The sequence below is a fragment of the Paroedura picta genome, chromosome 1 (assembly GCF_049243985.1).
Source record: "Paroedura picta isolate Pp20150507F chromosome 1, Ppicta_v3.0, whole genome shotgun sequence".
In the NCBI taxonomy this organism is placed as follows: Eukaryota; Metazoa; Chordata; class Lepidosauria; order Squamata; family Gekkonidae; genus Paroedura; species Paroedura picta.
The window spans coordinates 107,403,385-107,425,613 of NC_135369.1; the positions used below are offsets into that span (position 1 = coordinate 107,403,385).

Below are 22,229 nucleotides of genomic sequence, written 5' to 3' on the forward strand. Positions count from 1 at the left end.
TACAAACTTGCATAAAGCTCCTCTGCTAAGAACAGCTTTTCTGTAGATGTAAAGAAAAGTACCCACAGATGTGTTCCTTCAAAGTGCATCACTGGAGCTCTTTGAGCACTCAGACTGTACACCAAGATTTTGACTGGAATGACCAAATATGGCTTGCAGTAGCTGCCAAGTGGAAGTGTACATACCAATCAGATTATAGCTATTTATTAAGGACTTCACCTATATCAGATGACAATTAAATACAGTGACACTTTTGTATTCTTCCAAACAGTAGAGACCCGAGTGAGTGGAACCGTCTAATAGGGCTTGATTACTAAATTAGATCTCTTCTTCCCCCACAATTTCAGGGGGAATTTCCATGGTATAAAGATGGTCAAAATTGATTCTAAGAATCTAACTGATCTTAAACAAAATCCCCAAGGCTGCAGATGACAGCGGATGCAGGTGCTCTCTTTGAAGTGGATGAGGATGGAACCAAGGCTGGTTATAAACCATACCTGCATTAAAATAACCAAGCAGCAATTGCTATTGATGAACTAAGATGTTGGTGCCAGGAGTAGCAGCATGAGAACCCTCTGCCGGTTTGTGCTCAGAATTGGGCTTTTTAGAGTCCAATTATGTTGGTCTCCAGTTGGGGGGCCTTGGAGAGAACGAGGCAGTTTGAGGGGAGCATGGAGCACCTCAGGAAAAACTGTGCCAAGTACAGCAGCAGGCAGTGAAAGCCCAAAGAACGCCCAGGATGACCAGAGGGAAAACGCGGAGGCCGAGGGAGATCAGCAGACTCGCCTGCAAACAGCAGCAGAGCAAGGAGCCCCGATCCCCAGGAGAAGGCGCAATAACAACAGTGCCAAGAAGGTGGGGGGTTCCCACTAATAATACATCTGCAAGTCGTGAAACCTCCCACCTCCCTGAGGTTGCATTGGTGGGCACTCTTTATTGCCACCTTCCCTTTGTGGACTCCCCTTCTTGCCTAGCAGCTTACTGTGGTACTGGGAGGAGCATACCTGAGTCCAGGGTCCCTGAAGATTCCCAGAGTCAGCAAATACATCAGGGCCCTTTTGGAGAAAGAGGGCTGGACACCAGCAGTGGGATTGGGCAGTGGCCAATAGCCCCGAGAGGACCAGTGAGATGGCAGGAAACGTCCCAATGATCAGTGTGATGCCTGGCAAAGGAACAATGTGGCAGAGCCAGAATCCAACACCTGATGTGTGTGACACCTGGGAAGCGGTGGGGAATGGCCCGAAGGAACTGTCAGAGCTGACGAGAGAAGATCACACGGAGCTGGAAGGAGTCCCAAATAGGAATTTTGCCATCTAGTGGTGACAGACTGAACTGCAGCTACTGAGTTTGCACTCCAGAGGATCAGGACAGAATGTGGGAAGGGGGGAAGGTTGGTAGTCCTCAGGACCCCATTGGAGAAAGTCCCCAGATAGACCCCTGGAATGTGATCTGGGGTGCTCCTCCCTGGATATATTAGCTGGTATTATGTTGTTGTTGGTAGGCGTGAAGTCGTGTCCGACGCATCGCGACCCCATGGACAATGATCCTCCAGACCTTCCTGTCCTCTACCATTCCCCGGAGTCAATTTAAGTTCGCACCTATTGCTTCAGTGACTCCATCCAGCCATCTCATTCTCTGTCGTCCCCTTCTTCTTTTACCCTCAGTCGCTCCCAGCATTAGGCTCTTCTCCGGGGAGTCCTTCCTTCTCATGAGGTGGCCAAAGCTGGTTTTATATATCTGTATTATTTGGGGGGTGGGGGTGGGAAGGGGGGATTTGTGGTAGGGGTGGTTTGGGAGGGAGGTGGGTAGTGGGAGTTAGTGCAGATATCAGGTTACAGCTAAGGTGGGGAGAGGATGATTGATTCTGTCTTTGTGGGTTGGGGTAGGAGGAGGGCCCTATACAGGGTCAGGGATCCCAAGGGTCATGGGTCAAGTGAGGTATAGTGGGGTGTAGAGATTGGACAAGAGAAGAGCAGGGAGTGATTCCGACCCAATAGGTCATGGCTGTGGCATTCTCACAGTCATTGAAACATAGGGCCTGGGTCTACTCACTGTCTTTCTAATCTCTGTCCCATCCCGACAGGAGGTGCTGGAGGCTAGGCGATAACATCAAGATTGCCTGGCCTCTTTACACCTGAGTGCTACTGGGGCCAGTTGGTCAGAGTTGCCTCAACAGATCTTCTGAATTGCCCCAGCTCTGGCACATCAAAACTTTTTGCTAATTATAAATGGGGATGGTTTCTTGGGTGAGCAGCCTCATTGCGAGTCCTGACATCCATCCGCTAGGACTCTCCTGTTACGCTTTGAGCAAGGCATTTTCTAATAGAAATTAGATTGATCTCACTCATCTCCCAGCTGCAGGGGGAGACGAGACCAGTCAGGGTTGTTTTTCCATTCATTCCTGTCACACAATGTACCTGTATTGTTACTCCAGCTTGCTATAGCATTTAATACACCTTTTATCCAAATGTTTGGCTCTGATGTGTTTTATTGCTCTCTGCGTATGGTGGGACCCATGGTTGGGCAGCCTGAGTCCGGCTCACCCCAAGATAGGGGAGAGAGCGGGACCCCTATATCTCCCTTACAGGTTCTCCACTATTCACAGCTTCATGGAAGGGGAGGGGGTGGTGGGAATTCTTCTCAGGGAGACTTTCCTGGCGCCATAGATCATTGGAGTGAAATGTGTCAGAGTGAAGTGGGGGTCAGCGGAGAGCTTGGCTACTGGATGGTTTACCATTCACCCAACGCTCACCCCCTAGCCTGCTGAGCCTCCTAGAAGCACTAACGGATCCCAAGCTTGTAATCCTGAGGGACTTCCATGTCCATGCTGATTCGCCATCCTTCAGGTGTAATTTGGACCTGGTGTCAACTATGGAGGCACTGGGGTTCTCTCAATTTGTTGCTGGACCCACCCATCAGACTAGCCGCACACTTGATTTGGTCTTCAATACTGGGGTAGAGGTGGATTTGATGGCGGTTGATCCCATTCCATGGTCAGACCACAACAGTATTCCTGAATGTTCTGCAAGACCCAATGCCTCCCGGTGACTTGCTAGTGGTGTTAGTGGAGGACTGGCAGTCCCATTTAACCACTGCTATTGATGAGATCGTTCTCAGGTGCTCTGTGCCCTTGACTCAAACTGGCTCCCTGGTATACTAGGGAGCTAAGGGAGTGGAAGAGGGAAGTGCCAGAGCAAGTGTGGAGGAAGTTTCGCACCAAAGTGTCCTTGGAAGGAGGCGGGACATAAGCAATAATAATAATAATAATAATAATAATAATAATAATAATAATAATAATAATAATAATGCGGGAAGTCAGGGGGGAAAGCAAGTGGAGCAGGGGCTCAGACGGCGGCGGTGACGTTCCTCGGCAAAAGACTACTCCCCCCCCCCGGGCCTCAGTAAAATTGTCAAGCGTTGACCGGTCCCCGGTGATAAAAATGTTGGGGACCACTGATTTGGATCATAACCAGAAAATAAGTTAAAGGTGCATATCAGGTCCCCAAACCACATACCATTTTTTCCAAGAGATGCTGAATCACTAATCAAAGGCTGAGTGAATAGGTTGAAATTAAGGTTGAGATTAAGTCAATAATATATGCCCAGGGTGTGTGTGTGCATGTGTCTCCGCACAAGCACACGGGTATGAGTGTACACTTACAAATGCACGCAGATTGTTGCTCAGTCTTGCACACATGCTTTATTCAGGAGACATGAAGTTCCATGAACAGGATCCTGAGATAGATGGAACCTACACCCACCTGTCTTGGGTTCAGCCATGGTCCATGGTTTGACGAGAAAGTCAGATCAGATGGCTACTTTCCCACCCTTAGCTGACTTTCCAGCCCCCTATTTATCCCCACCCCTCAGGAATCCAGGGGCGCTCTCCCATTATTTCCCTTGTGGTATCCTGCAGGAGCCAGAATTTTGTCTTTAATGGGTTATGAAACCTATTTAAATTTGAATTGAACCTCAAAAAGTAATGGCTTGAATCCTGAGGTTTTCTATATGCATGATGTGATTGGTTCACAGAGAAAAAACCCAAAAAACATTGTTCATAATATTTTTTCCTAAAACACATAAACAAAAGTTGAATGAGAGATAACGGTGTAACTTACTGTTCATCAGTAGTATGCATCATGTCATAATGTGGGGTCAATAATAAAATCTATGTTTTATGCCATGCTATGTGACTGTTTAGTAAACAATACATTTTAACAGAGATCAAGGGTCAAATTACAGCACTATTTGCATGTCTTTTCCTATAGCAGATGTAGGACACTTGGTTTAAATCACCTAATATTTACGTGATTGCTTACCACACCCACAGAGAAGACTACCAGTGTTTTTGTCCTCTTCCTCATCTATCCATCTCTGCAACACATGGTTTTTATGCTGTCCCCACAATGTAGTTTTATAGAAAAAGCTATTTGAATATGCTCTTAACAGCATGTCTTCATTTTAAACACGAAATTGCATTTTAAGAAATAAGTTGATCAAGATTCCAATGCATCCTGTGAGTGTGCCCTGCCCTAGAAAACTGGAAGCAATCGTTCCAAATTTGCTGTCTTCCATGAAGTATATGATTCTATGCAGAAACTGCCAATGAAGAAGGTCTATAGATCTTCACGGTCTCATCCCAAGCACAGTCTGCCACCTATGGAGAGAAAATACAATTCACTTTAGAGAGATGCTAGGAGAAAAACAGAAAAAACTAAAAGGAATTATAGGACTGTGAACTGAAAAGTATACCTATATAATCTTTGTATTTGTTACAATTGTCCAGGCTTATGAAAAGGAAATATAAAATAATATTCTAAAAACTATTCTAATTCTATGTGGCTAAATAAACTGAAATAAAGATTAAATTATCTATAATTCCTACAAGGCTGTTCCCCCTCATTTTGAAGAGTTGAGTCATGATCAGATATTTTCATGAAGTCGCATGTGATTGCTATAAGGAAGATCAGACCCACCCCTTGTTCAGGTAAGAATAACTCTGAAGGTGAAGCGATAGCAGAACCATAGGGGAGCTCATTCCAGCAACTTTCCACCTGAGATTCTAACTTAGTTCTGATGGTCAACCCTGACTGAATTCAAGGCAAAGGATGGAAACAAATTCCTGTAGTGATTCAGGAAACAAGACTACCACAATTTGGAACAATACCTAGACCTATACAGATTTTGAAATCTGGATTGATACAAAAATTGTACACAATACAGGAATGGTCATAGATTCACATATCAGAAAAATATTTTCTATAAAATTCCAAATTACCAAATTAAATGATCATATCAATCAAATTTATTAAAGTGACAAATTGCTTATGTGTCCAACGTATTTTGACACCTTAGATGACATATTTATTTGCTTTATTTATTTGCAAAACGCTTATGCTGACTCTCCAGAGCTTGAAGCAGCTCACAACTAAAACTGTACAAAAAACTCACATAGACCGTTTACGCACTGGGAACTTCACTGCCCCAGCTCCTGTGCAGGAGCACAAATTGGGGGTGGATGAGGTGCACCAGGCCAAATGTTCCCCCATGTGGGTGCAGGAAGAGGTGGGGCAACCTGCTACGACAAAAACTCCAGTCTGCAGCCCAGAATGCATTTTCTATGAGATCTGTGAATGCTCTTCCTTGCTGCTCTCTTTTAGAAATCTATGCAAGACATTTGATCTTGGCAAGTATTTCAGAGCATCTGATTATACCTATTCTACTGTTACTACATCTGGGCTACTGCAGTATCTTTATGGGTTGTTTTTATTATGATATGTCTGCTAACCTTGCTAAGAAGAGTATTCTAGAGCAGGGATAGTCAACCTGTGGTCCTTCAGATGTTCATGGACTACAATTCCCATGAGCCCCTGCCAGCAAATGCTCATGGGAGGGGCTCATAGGAATTGTAGTCCATGGACATCTGGAGGACCACAGGTTGACTACCCCTGTTCTAGAGCTTCTGAGCAACTGCAGAGGAAATTCTGCTCCCAGCCCTCACAATTTCCACCTGCCTCTTTAAAAGGTTGTTAAACAGAACCATCAATTCATCTGAAGGAATCATCGGTTTGGTCTTAAAAGGTTGTGACAGGCCATTTCTATCAAGTGAACTAACCTCTGCCAGTCTCCTGTGATTTTGGGGAAAATGTGTATTTTCAATTACAAAACTTCCCCTAAGATTCCAGGTATTCTGAAGGTTGCAAATGTCAAGGCTTTGTGTTTGCTGCTGTACTGTGTAGTGCACAAGTAGAATGGAGGTAATTGAAGCAAGAATTATATATTAACAGCAAAGAAGATTTATTTATTCACAAGTAAGTTTCAAAAAAACAGTTCAGCAGCATAGGTCTCCAGATAGATTCAGATTTATTTGTAATACAGCTCCAAGCCAGCTATAAAACCTGCACAACTTTTAAAATTGTAATCTAATAAAATGCTTAATAGTAACTAAATATTTATAAATGGAATGTTTAAAACAGAATTAAACTAAAAACATATCAGAGTTAGTATACCAAAAGCATGACAGATCTTCAATAATATGCTTTTGGTATGACTGCCTGTTATGGAACGATATTTGGCTATCCGTTTGGATACATCAGTATTTCTTCTGGAAAGAAGGCTTAATTTCCCCTTCCTCAGAGTCACTGGGAATCCAGAGAGGAGTGTGAAAAGGACGCGCCCGATGGACTCCAATTCCCCGCCTCCGCATATGCAGATTCTCTTTGCTTTTGGAACCTTTTAATAGTGCCCCTCGAGCAATGCAGATGGTAAAGCAGAGCACCTCTCAAAGCAGAGCACCTCTTATTCTCCAGAAAGGACAGAGAAGCTGCCAGTTTCTGGATAAATCTGTTTTTGAGGGACATGAACTTGGGTGATCTAGACAGGTCTAGTTGGTGCTCTGTGTCATTAATCCTTTCTTAAATGATTTGCCTTATTATTATTATTATTATTATTATTATTATTATTATTATTATTTCTTCTATTTATTTCCCGCCACTCCCAAATGGCTCGTGGTGGGTTACAGTGTCTTAAAAACCCCACTAAAATTCCCATTAAAAGACTTTAAAATATCACAACATGGCAGCACAATAATAAGATCCCCTTCCTACCCCCATTCCTAAAAAAGGGGGGGGTGGAGGAGAAGGAGGTCAACGATGTTCAAGAAGTCCGGGGGAGAGCAGTCGATGTACCCCAGCAGCCCCAGCCTCAACCATAGACCTGGCGGAAGAGTTCCGTCTTGCAGGCCCTGCGGAACGTTGAAGGGTCCCGCAGGGCCCGCAACTCACCCGGGAGCTCATTCCACCAGGTGGGGGCCAGGACCGAAAAGGCCCTGGCCCTGGTCGAGGCTAGGCGTGCTTCCCTAGGGCTGGGAACAACCAGAAGATTCTCACTCGCAGAGCGCAGAGCCCTGCAGGGGGCATAGGGCACTAGGCGGTCCCTCAGGTATGTGGGTCCCAGCCCGCGTAAAGCCTTAAAGGTTAGAACCAGAACCTTGAACCGGATCCGGACAGCAATTGGTAACCAGTGCAGCTGCCTCAGCACAGGCTGGATATGGGTCTTCCAAGGTGTGCCGGTGAGGACCCTAGCAGCTGCATTTTGTACTTTCCGGATCAGAGACAGGGATAGGCCCGCGTAGAGCGAGTTACAGAAATCGAATCTGGAGGTGACCATTGCATGGATCACAGTGGCCAGGTGTTCGGGGGACAGGTAGGGCGCTAGTAGCCGAGCTTGGCGAAGATGGAAAAATGCCTGGCCGGCTACTTTCCTGACCTGCGCCTCCATAGTCAGGGAGGCATCAATGGTCACACCCAAGTTTCTGGCCTGGGACACGATGGTAAGATGCGCCCCTGCCAGGGTGGGTAAATGCGCTTCCTGTTCCCGCCCCCTACTTCCCAGCCACAGGACCTCCGTCTTGGAGGGGTTGAGTTTCAGGCGACTCTGCTCAAACCATTCTGTCACCGCTTCCAAACATCTGGCCAATGGTTACGGGGGGGAGTCTGGGTGGCCGTCCATGAGGAGATAGAGCTGGGTGTCGTCAGCGTACTGATGGCAGCCCAACCCAAAACTCCGTACCAGCTGGGCCAGAGGGCGCATGAAGATGTTAAATAGTGTCGGGGAGAGAACCGCGCCCTGTGGGACCCCACAAGGGAGTCCATAAGGGCGCAAGAGCTCCTCCCCCACTGCAACCCTCTGGGTCCGGTTCTGGAGGAAGGAGCGTATCCAGTGCAAGGCTGTACCCCGTATCCCCGTACCGGCGAGGCGATGGACCAATATCTCATGGTCCACGATGTCGAAAGCAGCCGACAGATCCAGAAGGACCAGCACGGCTGACCCGCCTCTATCCAGCTGGCGACAGAGATCATCCAGCAGGGCGACCAACACCGTCTCCACCCCGTGGCCAGGGCGGAAGCCAGACTGATATGGATCGAGTGCCGAAGTTTCATCCAAGAAAGCTAGGAGCTGGTCCGCCGCAGCCCTTTCCACCACCTTGCCCAGGAACGCTAGGTGCGACACCGGGCGGTAGTTGGCAGGATCCTGCGGGTCCAGCATCGGTTTTGATCATTGATTGATCATTGCTCAGCCTTCACTTTAATGGAGAATCTGAGAGCTTTTCTGCATGCGATAAATATAGTGAAATGCTATATTCTGGCCGCTTCCCATGACGTCACCAACCTCCCACATCCGGCCAGCAAACTGCTTGATTTACTGCCATTTTAAAGTGTGAGTTGGTGAATCCTCAAAAGTGGATTCACCAATCTAAAAAGCACTATCCCTCAGCAGACAACCAGCAGGCCACGAGCCAAAGAAATGTATGGAGGTGAAGAAGCGCTACCTCCGCCACCAATGTCCCGCCCTTGCACCTGCCTCCCTCCCCCTTCTTCTGGGAGACAAGAAGTGTTTGGATTTTTTTAATGGAGAACAGCCCGGAGCAATGAACAGGCAGATATGCGCCTCGGCTGAGATTGTCTGTGCCTCTATGAAGATTCGGACAGGCGTTTAAACAAATAAGTCTATTTAATTTTTAAAAACGATGATCAAGGGAAGTTCATCTGTCAATCAGCCATGCCAGAAGGGGATTGGCTGGCCAAAGTGATTGACACTGGTAGGCAGGCCAAAGCGCAACAAGACTAAAGCAGCAAAAGCGGCCAAAAACATGCGAGACAGAATGAGAAGTGTGGAGTGCTGATGAATTGCGATTATTTATGTGTTTTGTAATACATCAGGCTTCACATTACAATGCCCAATGCGCAGAAAAGCCTCGAGACTTAAGGTTCTACTTCCTACATGCTACTGCCATCTAGATGTGAAGTTATCTCTAGGACTCCAGAAAGACAGAAGACAAATTAATCCTAACAGAGAGAGAGAGAGAGAGAGAGAGCTTTCCCCAGAAATCAGATTAAAGGACACAAGGTCTGTTCATTGCCAGGGACAGGTCGAACAATCAGGTGAGCTATTCTCTGCCAGAAGTTGAACCAAACTGCTCTGCCATACTACCAAGCAGAGCTAACATTTCAGTTTGTCTGCTCTTCTCCTCACTGCCCTCTCCCCGAGGTAGGCCTGAGCTGAAATCCTGCTCTGCTTCCCTCCAGCAGTCCATCCCCCACTCCTGAAAGGTCATTGCATGCTGGAGCAGCACTCCCAAAGGCTCAAACGAGTGGCCATTTTCCCCTTCCAGGGCAAAAAAGGCTTCTGTTCATCACAGGGGTCTCCAAATAATCTTACAAAGAACACAACTCAAGTGTCTTTGCCACACCTGTTCAGAAAGCACATGTTGCTAAGAAGTCAGAAAACGGTTGCAAGGAAAAATTTTGGAAGACTTGGATGAGATGCATGAACAAAAGAAAAATCAAGATTTTTCACCAGAGTAAAATTACAGGCATTCACATCACCTTACTCACATTACAAAAATGTACATCTCTAGCCATTATTTTTCATGTTCTCAACACAGATTTTCTAAATATAAATAATGTACAGAGTATGGCAGGACTTCACTAGCCTGAGGGAACTGGAATGTTGACTAGTCTCATCATCATATAAACAGAATCTTATTAGACTTGTAAGTGCAAATACAAGCACCAATTTTACAGACCCAATGGAAATTATAATCAGGGTCAGGAAACATCTATACATTTTAGGGTGGAAAGTACTGTACAGAATTAATCATATTGGATAATGTAATTAAAGTTCCATAGCCAAACTGCAGAAAGAAAGGATGGAGAGATACCAGAATGACAGCTAGATAACTGAATGACGAACAATGTACTAGCACAAAGGGCCAAAGAAATTGTCACAGTTCTAAAAGAACTTTCCACAGAAATCAAGTTAATGATACCATTTAACATAAAGCAATATCTCTGATTAAAGCCTTAAACAAAGTTCAAAGACAATACCTGTAAATACCTGTAAATTATTATTCTGTTATAAAACAGAATTATCCCAATTTAAAATCCAATTAGTATAGTAAGTTGTAAAGCTGGGGGGAGGGGAGAAGGTTATTATTCAGTGAGCTGTTTTTTAACTAAGGAAACAAATTCCCCACATGTGAAATATGTGCCTTATGTAATTTAACAAAAATAATATTTTTCATTATTGATTTTTTGTAGACTGCAACAGTCACACAGTGGGGTTTCTTCTAAGCATCATATTTGGAAATTAAAAGCAGGTATGTATCTTTTAGTACATCCAGTTGCTGAGAGGAAACAATACATAAATCACCATCTGCAAAATCCTTGGGGACTTCCCACCTGTGATCAACTTAATTAGAACCATGGAATCGTTTCTGAACACAAATACAGTAACAGAGTAAGTTCATCAGATCACAGGGAGAGCAAACAGGGTTTATACAAAATGCAGACTTCCAAGGTCCATTTTGAATAATTCAGTTCAGCTCCATTTCTGATAAGACTCTGAGAGCCTGAAGCGTAACTAAGCAATGACAGCAAAGGAAACATGAACAGGAAATAATTCTGATAAATATTTGTGATCTCCTGAAGTCTAATAGAGGCAAATCAATCCTTGTAGAAAGCATTGTGATGAGTCAATAGACATCTATGTACAAAACAGCAACATGTGGGCCTAAAAAAAAACAGAGTCTGTTGCTTGGCAATGTATCACTTAGCCAACAAAAGGAGAAAATACCCCGTTAACAGCTCATCAAAGTCTCAGCAATATTTAACTTAAAAAAAGATATATATGATCCTAAAGCTCAGGATTGGCAGCATCATTTTACCATATTGTCCATTCTCACAATGATGTTGGCATATATAGATTACTACTATTCCCACTGGTATTTCAGACAGGCAGTAATTTGCGAGACAAACCGAGGCACACAAAGCTAGCAAAGTGAAATGTGAATGTGGGTTTTCCAGATGATCTCTCTATTACAGTAACTTTGAGAGGTGTCCATAGTGGTTAGAATGTTGAATCTGGACTTGAAAGACCTGGGGTCAGGTTCCTGCTGAGTCATAAAGCTGGTTGGATTTCTTTGGGCCAAAGAGCAGAATTCTATATATGATACCATGGCCTCCTGGAAAGAAGGGCAGGCTAAAAATCTGAGAATTCATTCATTCATTCATTCATTCATTCATTCATTCATTCATTCATTCATTCATTCATTCATTCATTCATTCATTCACTCATTCACTCATTCACTGATGGAGTTGCTTCATTTATATCCAGCTTTCTCAAAACAGCTTACATTATGCCCTTGTCCTCTGTTTTATCCCTGTGTTGGCAGTGTGTGTGACTGGCCCAAGTTCACCTAGCAAGCTACCATGGCAGTGTGGGGATTCAAGCCTGGGTCTCTTAGATCCATCCCACACTTTAGCCACTACACCATGCTTGTTTTAGTATCTAAAAGTGTGTGTATTCTGTCCTAACAGTGGCCTCTTGTCCAGAAGCCAATTAGATACTGCACACACACATTTCCTTTAACACCAGCCATAGCCTATTGTGATTCACACAGGCAAAAGGTTTGCTGTAATTTATTAAATGCAGATTGTCTTTTGAAATTCTCTTCTGAATCCAGCTTACATATCTGGCATTTCTTATCCAAACATACTTTATTGTAAGGGGTTGAGCATCATTTTATTGGGATAATTAATGCAAGTCTGATAGTTGCTGCAGTCTTTGACATCTCTTTGGAATGTAAATTGAGCATTTCCAGTCTGTGGGCCCTGGTTTTGTTTTTCATATTTATGGCATAATCTTGTTAAGCATTTGATGAACTTTGTCTCCGTGGCTTGGATTAGCTCAATTGGTATTCCACCTATTCCTGTTTTTTGTTTGTTTTCTTCTATTTCCTTATAGTGGTTACTATAATAGTTCTCTTTTACTCTGTGTGAGTTGTTGGAACACTGCTTTTAGACTTTGGTTCTATTCTCTTTTACTTTTGCCTCTTATCTATCTTTAGCAATTTTAAGAGTTTCATCAGTCATCCATCAAGGCTTTTCTTGAGCAGAATAGTTTTTATGCATTCCTACTTGAAAATATCTCTGGCTTCTACCCAAAGGCCTTCTCGTTCACCCTCACTTGAACTTAGTAGTGCAAGTTCTTAACATTGTCTTTAGCGGAAAGAAGAGGGCTTTTCCATCTTCTGATTCTGCACTGGCCATCCAGTGAAGCTTACATTTAGAGTTATCTGTTTGGTTGCCTGAAAAATGTGTTTGCAATGAATGGTTGTCTTTGCAGAATTCCATGAGTCTCTCAAAAGCTACCAGGCGATGACCTAGCCTCGTGAGGATCTAACCTGGAGGTGCCCATCGGGAGGGGCCCCATGCTCTTGCCTCAACCAAAGTCCTGGTGGAAGAACTCCGTCTTACAGACCCTGTGGAACCCAGAGAGTTTCTGCAGGGCCCTCAGCTCTTCTTGGAGCTCATTCCACCAGGTTGGAGCCAGGACCAAAAATGCCCTGGCCCTGGTTGAGGCCAGACAAACTTCCCGGGAGTCGAGTACCACTAACAAGTTAGTGCCCGCAGAGAGTAAAGCTCTGCAGGGGGCATAAGGAGGTTCCTCAAATATGTGGGTCCTAGACTGCACAAGGCCTTATAGGTCGAAACCAAAAGCTTGAACCTTATCTGGGCCACAACTGGAAACCAATGCAGTTGCTTCAGCACAGGCTAGATGTGGGCCCTCCAAGATGTTCCTGTGAGGACCCTAGCAGCTGCATTCTGTGCCAGCTGCAATTTCTGGCTCAGAGGCAAGGGCAGTATAACAGAGTGAGTTGTTGTTGTTAGGTGCGAAGTCGTGTCCGACCTATCACGACCCCATGGACAATGATCCTCCAGGACTTCCTGTCCTCTACCATTCCCCGGAGTCCGTTTAAGTTTGCACCTACTGCTTCAGTTACTCCATCCAGCCACCTCGTTCTCTGTCGTCCCCTTCTTCTTTTGCTCTCGATCGCTCCCAGCATTAGGTTCTTCTCCAGGGAGTCCTTCCTTCTCATGAGGTGGCCAAAGTATTTGAGTTTCATCTTCAGGATCTGGCCTTCTAAGGAGCAGTCAGGGCTGATCTCCTCTAGGACTGACCGGTTTGTTCGCCTTGCAGTCCAAGGGACTCGCAAGAGTCTTCTCCTGCACCAGAGTTCAAAAGCCTCAATTCTTTGACGCTCAGCCTTCCTTATGGTCCAACTTTCGCAGCCATACATTGCAACTGGGAATACCATAGCCTTGACTAAACGCACTTTTGTTGGCAGGGTGATGTCTCTGCTTTTTAGGATGCTGTCTAGATTTGCCATAGTTTTCCTCCCCAGGAGCAAGCGTCTTTTAATTTCTTTGCTGCAGTCCCCATCTGCAGTGATCTTGGAGCCCAGGAAAATAAAATCTGTCACTATCTCAATTTCTTCCCCATCTATTTGCCAGGAATTCAGAGGGTCGGATGCCATGATCTTAGTTTTCTTGATGTTGAGTTTCAAGCCAACTTTTGCACTCTCCTCCTTTATTTTTCTTTATTTATCATACTTCTATACCGCCCTCCCCGGAGGCTCACCTTCACCCGCATCAACAGGCTCTTTAATTCCTCTTCACTTTCTGCCATTAGAGTGGTATCATCTGCATATCTGAGATTGTATTGAATTGAGGTTGTCAATTCTGGAGGTTGTATTGAATTGAGGTTGTCAATTCTGGAGGTCACTATCATGTGGATCACCATGGCCAGGTGCTCTTAGTACAGGTATGGTGCTAGTAGCCTTGCCTGGCACAGAAGGTAAAATGCCTTGCAGGCTACCCTCATGACCTGTGCGTCCATAGAAAGAGAGGCATGAAGATTTGCCCCCGAATTCTTGGACAGGGGCACGATGTTAAGTTTCATTCCAGCCAGGATGAGTAAACGCACTTTCTAGCCTGCCCTCTTCCTCCCTAGCCATAAGACTTCTGTCTTGGAGTGGTTGAGTTTCAGGACACTCTGCTCAAGCCACCCAGCTACGGCTTCCAAACGTCTAATGAATGGTTCCGGAGGGGAGTCCAGGTGGCCATCCATAAAGAGATAGAGCTGGGTTCCGTCTGCATATTGATGACAATCCAACCCAAAACGCTGAGCCAGAGGACAAGTGATATTCAGTCAGATGTTGTGTTATAGTCCCTGACTGACTGTGCCAAGAGCAACTCTTTTTCTTTTGTGCTTGTATTTCTCTAAGTACATTTTTTGTAATGTTCTAATCCAATGCACTTTACCAGGATTGCAATGGTTAAACATTCTGTTTCTCATTTTATGATTTCAAGCTTACCTTGATTCATACTTCTCACATTCTATGCTCCTATTGTATACAGCAAACAGCTTTTGACTTTCCTTTTGCATCCATTTGCATCAACAAATGAATGTCCTTTGAGTTTAGTTCAGTTGTGTCGTTAAGAATAGTACCACTCATAGTTCTCCTCAACTCTCTCCCAGTAGCTGATTGAGTGCTATCCAACCTGGATGTTCCATCTTGCAGCACTATATTTTTATCCTTTGGAATTGTCTCAACATGTTTTTTTTATCCTTTGGAATTGTCTCAACATAGAGTTTTTTGAGGTAAATGTTGGTTTACCATTGCCTTCTTCTGTACTATAGTAACTGAGGTTAGCTGAAGTGGCGCTGTTGTTGTCTATAAAAGATCCTCTTCCAGTGTCACCTTCTACTACTGCTTCTGTCCAGTAGCTATCCTCCACATCCATCACCACTGGAATTGTCTGTTCTCTTCTGCTGATATGGCTGTTGATCCTTGAAGGGATGGATGCATCTTAGTCTCACCTGTAACCATTCTGCTTTGAGTTACTCTACTAGGAGTTGAGACCCCATATGGGCTTTGCTGACATACACAAAAACCCTTACCACATTAAGGTTTCTGTCCAAGAGGGTGGAACTAAAAGTAGCATCATCAAAGTCAAAACAGTATATGAAGCACTTCCATCCTAGGAAATATTTCAGTACCAGCTGCAGATTTGGAGGGACCTTGGGAAAGATGACCTCAAATGTTCTTTCTTTTGCTTTCATGTGCTCTTGGAGTAAATTGATACCATGCTTCTTTAAGCTTTGTCAGCACTGGCAGGGCTCAAAGCACAAAAGAACTGTGTTCAGCCATTTAACTGGGTACCCACCATCAGAGGAAATGAGAGATTACCACCTGATATCTTGATCTTCAATGATGTCTGCAACCTGCTGCTTCTTGGCAGCAGATCAGAGGTTGGTGAGCCCTCCTGGGCATCCAACAGCTTCCTGATGATCTTGATCCAATTTGCTAAGGAGCTGAGTAGCAGTGACCCAGCATTACCTTCTGAAACCTATCCTCCAGGTAGGACTGGAACCACTGCAGAATGGTGCCCTCCAATCCTAGCCCAGATAGGTGGTCCAGAGGTACCATGATCAATGATATTGAGAGGTCCACTGAGAGGTCTGTCCAACTCCTGATGCAAGTCACCCATCAGGGCAACCAAGGCTGTTTCAGTCCCATAACCAGGCCTAAACCGAGATTGGAAGAGAATAAAACAAATTGCCTCATCCAGCAAAGCTTGGAGTTACCCAGACACTAGTCATTCAATCACCTTGCTCAAGAATGGAACATTGAAGAGTGATTGATAATTATCTAGAAATACAATACCTCCCTCCAGTCTGATGAAACACCATTGACAACAACTCTTTGAGTGTGGTTCTCTAACCAATTCCCTATCCACCTAACTATCTGAAAATCCAGACTGCAGTCCTTCAATTTATCTATCAGAACATCATGGGGAACCTTATCAAAAGCTTTACTAAAATCCAAGTAAACGACATCAACCAAATTTCCACGATCCAGCAAACCAGTCACTTGGTCAAAAAAGGAAACCAGGTTGGTCTGACAGGACCTGTTGGAGACAAATCCATGCTGACTTCCTTGGATCACCAAATTGTCCTCCAGATGTTTGCAGATTGCTCCCTTTAATATCTGCTCCATTATCTTCCCCACAACAGAGGGCAGACTCACTGGTCTGTAGTTTCCCGGGTCATCCTTCCTCCCTTTTTTGAAGATCGGAATAACGTTTGCGCTCTTCCAGTCCTCCAGGACATCTCCAGTCCTTAAAGAGGTCCCGAAGATGATGGACAAGGGTTGTACAAGTTCTCTGGAAAATTCTTTGAGCACTCTCGGGTGCATTTCATCTGGCCCAGGGGATGTGAACTCATCCAGTGCAGCTAAATGCCTCTCAACAACCTCTCTGACCATGTCAACCTGCCACCCAGACAGTATCTGGCTACTGCCATCTCTAGATGTGCCTAAACCCTTTGACTTGTGGGAAAAAACAGATGTAAAATAGGCGCTGAGCCTTTCTGCTTTCTCTGCATCCTCTGTTAGAGTTTGTCCATCCGCACCCATCAGTTGGCCTATTGCCTCCTTTACTTTACATTTGCTCCTCCCATAACTTGTTACAGTGGGCTTCCCTGGTCAATTGTAGCTCACTCTCAGCTTTGGCCTTTCTGATGATTGATCTACAGTGCCTAGTAACCTGTAGGTACTCTTCTTTAGAGCTCTGTCATTCTCTCCATTTCCTGAACATTTCCCTTTTCTTTCTTAGTTCCTCTTGAAGTTCTCTGTTCATCCAAATAGGCTTCTTAGACCTCCTGCAGTGTTTTTATCTTTCTGGGATAGTCATTGATTGAGTATGCAATAGCTCTTGTTTGAGTAGCGCCCACCCTTCACATGCTCCCTTCCCTTCCAGCATTCTCGTCCATGGTATGACACTCCTCATGTCTCAGAGTTTATTAAAGTTTGCCCTACAAAAATCCAACATCCACATCTGGCTACAAGCTTCCTTGGCTCCCCATCTCAAAAGGAATTCTATGAGGACATGGTCACTTCCCCCTAGGGTCCCCACCTCCTTCACCTCATCCACCAACTCTTGCCTGTTGGTCAGTATTAAGTCCAGTATGGCTGAACCTCTTGTGGGTTCATCTACCATTTGATAAATGTAATTGTCAGCCAGGCAGGTCAGAAAGTTGCATGACTGAGGATGCTTTGCAGAGTTTGTTTCCCAGCACACATCTGGGAAATTGAAGTCACCCATGATGACAAGGTCCTGCCGCTTGGATATTTTCTCAAGCTGCTCACAAAGTGCAGCATCCACACCCTCTCGTTGATCAGGTGGTCGGTAGTAGACACCAACCACCACACTGTTTGTTTTCCCCTCGCTTATTTTCACCCAGATGCTTTCCACTGTAGACATCTTTCAACATAGCTGAAAATGTTCGTTCAAACATAGAATCCACATAATGCTTGCTTGTGAATGTAGCACAAATTAAAATTAGAGAGTAGCATAGGAAAAAATGGGTCCTCTAACACAGTGGTTCTCAGCCTGGGGGTCGGGACCCCTTTGAGTGACAAATAACCCTTTCACAGGGATGGTGGCAGTGCGAGCAGCTTGGCTGGAGGGGGGGGGCACTGCCACTGTTGCCATTCCTTCTGAAGGTGCCTGCCAATTTATATACAATTTATATACAATCATGTCAGTTCTGGTTTAATTTCTGTGAAAGAACACTTGCATAATTTTATGGTTGGGGGTTGCCACAACATGAGGGACTGTATTAAAGAGTCATGGCATTAGGAAGGCTGAGAACCACTGTTCTAGCAGAACAACATTAAGTTTGGTTGTAAATCCAATATATACCAAACTTCATATGTGGAAGTAAAACTGTGCTAGTGAATATCTGAATGGATAATTAATGACCTTTCACTTTAAGCACAACAAATGCTATGTTATACACAACTTCCAAGAAAAAGAAATTCTAAAGGCATTTCACTGACAAGCTCTACACATTGCCACACTATATGCACCAGTATAAAAATGTGATGACTAGACACAGCTGATATTGTACTGGAAGGCATCACACCAAACAAAACAGCTTCAAATTGGATTACTAAGACTGAGTTCAAACTGCACATTCCATAGAAGCACATTTTTAATAATCTGGTAATTCATGCAGGAAACTACTCTTTGTCACAATGTAAGTGGTAGTCCTATTGTCTTTAAGTGGTGAACTGCCATTTATCTTAATTATATAGCATGCCCATCAGCAGTTAAATACCTATCATTTATCATTGTATCAATAGGAACAACTTGGATTTGTCATCTTTGATAACATGCTGCCCTTTCTGCATCAGGAAATAACAGAGGCAATAGAGTGCTTACTTTGGGTAGCCAGCAGGCCCAAGAAAGGACATTATAATAGCTGCAACAAGACAGAATAATGGCCTATTTAACAAACTATCCCAACTCTGAAAGTGTCCAGATTCAGATACTTTGGGACATTCAGCTGCTACACAAAAGTAGTAAAATAACTGTCAGAATTAAAATATTTTCTTTGTTTTCCATCTCCAGCCAACAATCGCTTCAGTTTACCAGATGAGCATAGAAGACATTTGTAGGCTTTGGACAGAATATTCATTGTGCTAGTGTGACTTTGTTATGCAGCCGCCAGTGATCTCAATGGCTGTGATCCAGCAAAAGATAGTTGTGATTTAGTCTGCTGTCCAATTGGCTGTAGTGGTTTCAATGGGCCCTAGTCACAATTAACTAGCTGGATCAGGGCCAATATCTTTAAGAAGCTTTTACCAGAGAAGAAATGAATATGACCTCTCAGCCTCTCACGAGGTACAAAGAAAACGATGGAAGTTGGAACAGAGAGGCAGATTAAGGAAATTATTGTATGAATTAATGATGGTAAATTTTGATTTATTGTATTAAGTGGTCTTCCTTGAAATCAAGCTTTAAAATGTAACAACTGATTAAGGCTTGAAGCTAATGACTTGGGAAATTGTTTTCACTAAAAATGGTTCTTTATTTTACTTAAGGAAAGATGATAAATAGACTTCTAGTTATAGAATGGAATATGGAACTTTTTTTTACCCTACTGATTGAATATTATAATCCAACAAATTGTAAACAAGTCTATTTTTTCCTGTGATTAGATGCTGTGAAATCTGAATTTAGAATGATTATTAGGCATTGTTGGAGAAAGTAGTCATATTAAGTCACATTTCTAGGAACACTCCCCCCAGTAACGGTGGGAGTTACCCCATAATATACCCCTGTTCATTCTTGTTCCTCTGAGAAATACAAGTGGTCAAGCTGCCAAGTAACCCATTTGCAGCCTTTGCTTTGTCTCAGGAGCGCTTTTAAACAACACTTTCAGTACCAAAACAGATACCAGAACACAATATACATGCTTCTTGCAGCTGCTGCAACTTCTTGCAACTTCTTGCATAAAGTAGGGCTCCAATCTTATTCCAGCGATTGCTTCTTGCCAAGAACGGTGATTTAAATATGAACAGTTCTTTTATTGGGAACCTGCACTAGTACAAAGTGTAACAGTAGCAAGGTAAATCCATGAGATTTAAAGTATGTTGTTTTATATCTTTCACGTCACATGGACATGGTGCAGGAAAGCTCGATTCGCAGAATTACTGCCCAGTCTTGCATCTTGCGTTTCTGGGTAAGGTGACTGAATGGACCACCGCAAATCAGCTCCTGGCATTCTAAGAAGGAACCTCAGCGCTTGACCCCTTCTAGTCCCCATTTATAATGCCATTAGATGCAATTTTATCAAGCCAATTTTGAACAACTACCCAAGAACTTCCCCAAAGGAGAAAATCAAGATGCTGCTTCAACATGAAAACAGGCAAATAACACGTTGCACAGCTAAATTTTGCACTGCTGCCATGAAATTTCGTACTCTGTATGTGGATCAGAAAGTTTCTGTTTCACTTAAGATAAGTCCAATAATATAAAGATCCAATTGCCATTGGTATTTTAAAGTACATTTAAATATTGATTTTTAACACCCTAAAGTTCTTGTGATGTTAGACTTTTTAATCTTTTATACTATTATTATTGTTTCTCTCTTTTTGAATTGCTTCAGTTTTTAATAACAAGTGTATATGATTTTTTGTCTGAATGACTGTAAAATAATAATTGATTGATTGACCCCTTCCAGTCTGGCTTCCATCCTGGCCACAGGATGCAGACTGTGCTGGTCACCTTGATGGATGACCAGTGGCATCAGCTGGATAGAGATGGGTTGGCACTTCTCATGTTGTTAGATCTGTTGGTCACGTTCGCTGTGGTTGACCACAAGCTGTTAGCCCACTGCCTAGTCGGAAATGGAATCGGGGGGGGGGAGTGCCCTCAAAGGGCTGCTCTCCTTCCTCCAGAACTGAGCAGTCCTGCCCCCTACCTGATAGAATGAGCTCCCAGAAGAGCTGAGGGCCCTGATGGAGCTATCACAGTTCCGCAAGGCCTGCAAGATGGAGCTCTTCCACCAGGCGTTTGGTCAGGGCTAGGGCTGGAAGATCCTAGGTTTTTCCTTCCCCCCCCCTCTCTTTTTCGCTTGATGTCTGATTATTCAAACACCCAGCATTGCCATTCTCCTTATTGAAGCACAGGATCTGCTACTGAGGAGACTGCAGAGTTAGAGGGAAATGTGGTTTATCTACACTGCTACCTTTTTGGGTATTGTTTAACTTCGGGTGTTTTAGGGTTCTACTGATTTAAATTTTATACCGTATTCTGACTTTATTGTAAATCGCTGCAAGCCGGCTTGCCTGGAAATGGTGGGCAATAAATCCAAATAATAAATAAACAATAAATACATAAAGAATACAGATGTCAGTAGAAAGTATATTGTCCTTTCAGGGCCATTTCTCTCCCCCATCCATATATATAGCATTTGCTTAACTCAGCCATTCTCAACTTTTTTACTGTTGAGAAACCCCTGAAACATTCTTCATGCTTGAAGAAACCCAGAAGTGGTACGTTTGTGCAGAATATGGTTGGGAAGCATAGCTGTGTGTACACCCCTCCCACCCCCTCCAGGCCCACCATTGGGAGGGAGCAAGTTTATATGATCATATAAGGTCATCTTTCCCAATGAATGTTTAACAAATTCAAAAATATATTAAAAATGAATTCACTCTCACCCATTCAGGAAACCCTTCCAGGGCTGTTAAGAAACCCCAGGGCTTCACAAAACCCTGATTGAGAAAACCTGGCTTAACTTATGGGTTGCAGCTTTAGTACTAACCAGTCTTCTGGCACAGAATTTGGAAGTCTACCTGCAGCATATAAATTAAACCTCTTTCACTCAAATCCATAGTATATGAACTCTGTAAATATGTGGACTGACAAAGCTTATCCATGGAAAATTTAGCTTCACTACCATTACACAGATCCTTTTATTAAAACATTCATCTTTTTCTGTACCAGTAAAAGGGATGGGCACAAACCAGAAAATTGTGGTTTGGGGTGTTCCCAAACTGAATCTATCCCAAAGCTAAATGAACCAGCTGGTTTGGGCCAGTATGTTTGCTCCCTCCTTCCAAGCAAGGAGAAGTGAAAGAGACAGCTATCATGCTAAAATGGCTGCAAGCCATTTCAACAATTGATTTGACTCCTTCTCACCTGAAATAGTGGGGGAAGCAAAAGGGCTGCCAGCCATTTAAACCTAACAACTGACAGATGTGCCTGCTGTCAGCCTGAAATGGCTGGCAGTCATTTTAGCAGTATGTTTCACTGCCCTCCACTTCCAAGCGGGAGAGAGCAAAATGAACTGTAATATAGCTTGTAGCCATTTTAGCCTGACAGCAGATGTGCTGTCAGCCTGAAATGGCTGGCAGTCATTTTAGCAGTCTGTTTTACTTCCCCAGCTTCTAAGTGGGAGGGAATGAAATGGATCACTGAAATGGCTAGCAGCTATTTTAGTGCTCTATTTCACTTCTCCCCACTTCTAAC

At 43.8% G+C, this 22,229-nt stretch overlaps 1 protein-coding gene across 1 annotated transcript in view; it reads right to left on the reverse strand.

Moving 5' to 3' along the window:
* Positions 1 to 3,674: 3,674 nt before the first annotated feature.
* PEX7 (peroxisomal biogenesis factor 7) overlaps positions 3,675 to 22,229 on the reverse strand; it is a 103,916-nt gene continuing 85,361 nt past the window's right edge. Inside the window, exon 10 of the mRNA XM_077351797.1 lies at positions 3,675 to 4,657. Coding sequence (XP_077207912.1) covers positions 4,589 to 4,657 — 69 coding nt within the window. The 3' untranslated portion in view covers positions 3,675 to 4,588. The remainder of the gene's footprint in view (positions 4,658 to 22,229) is intronic.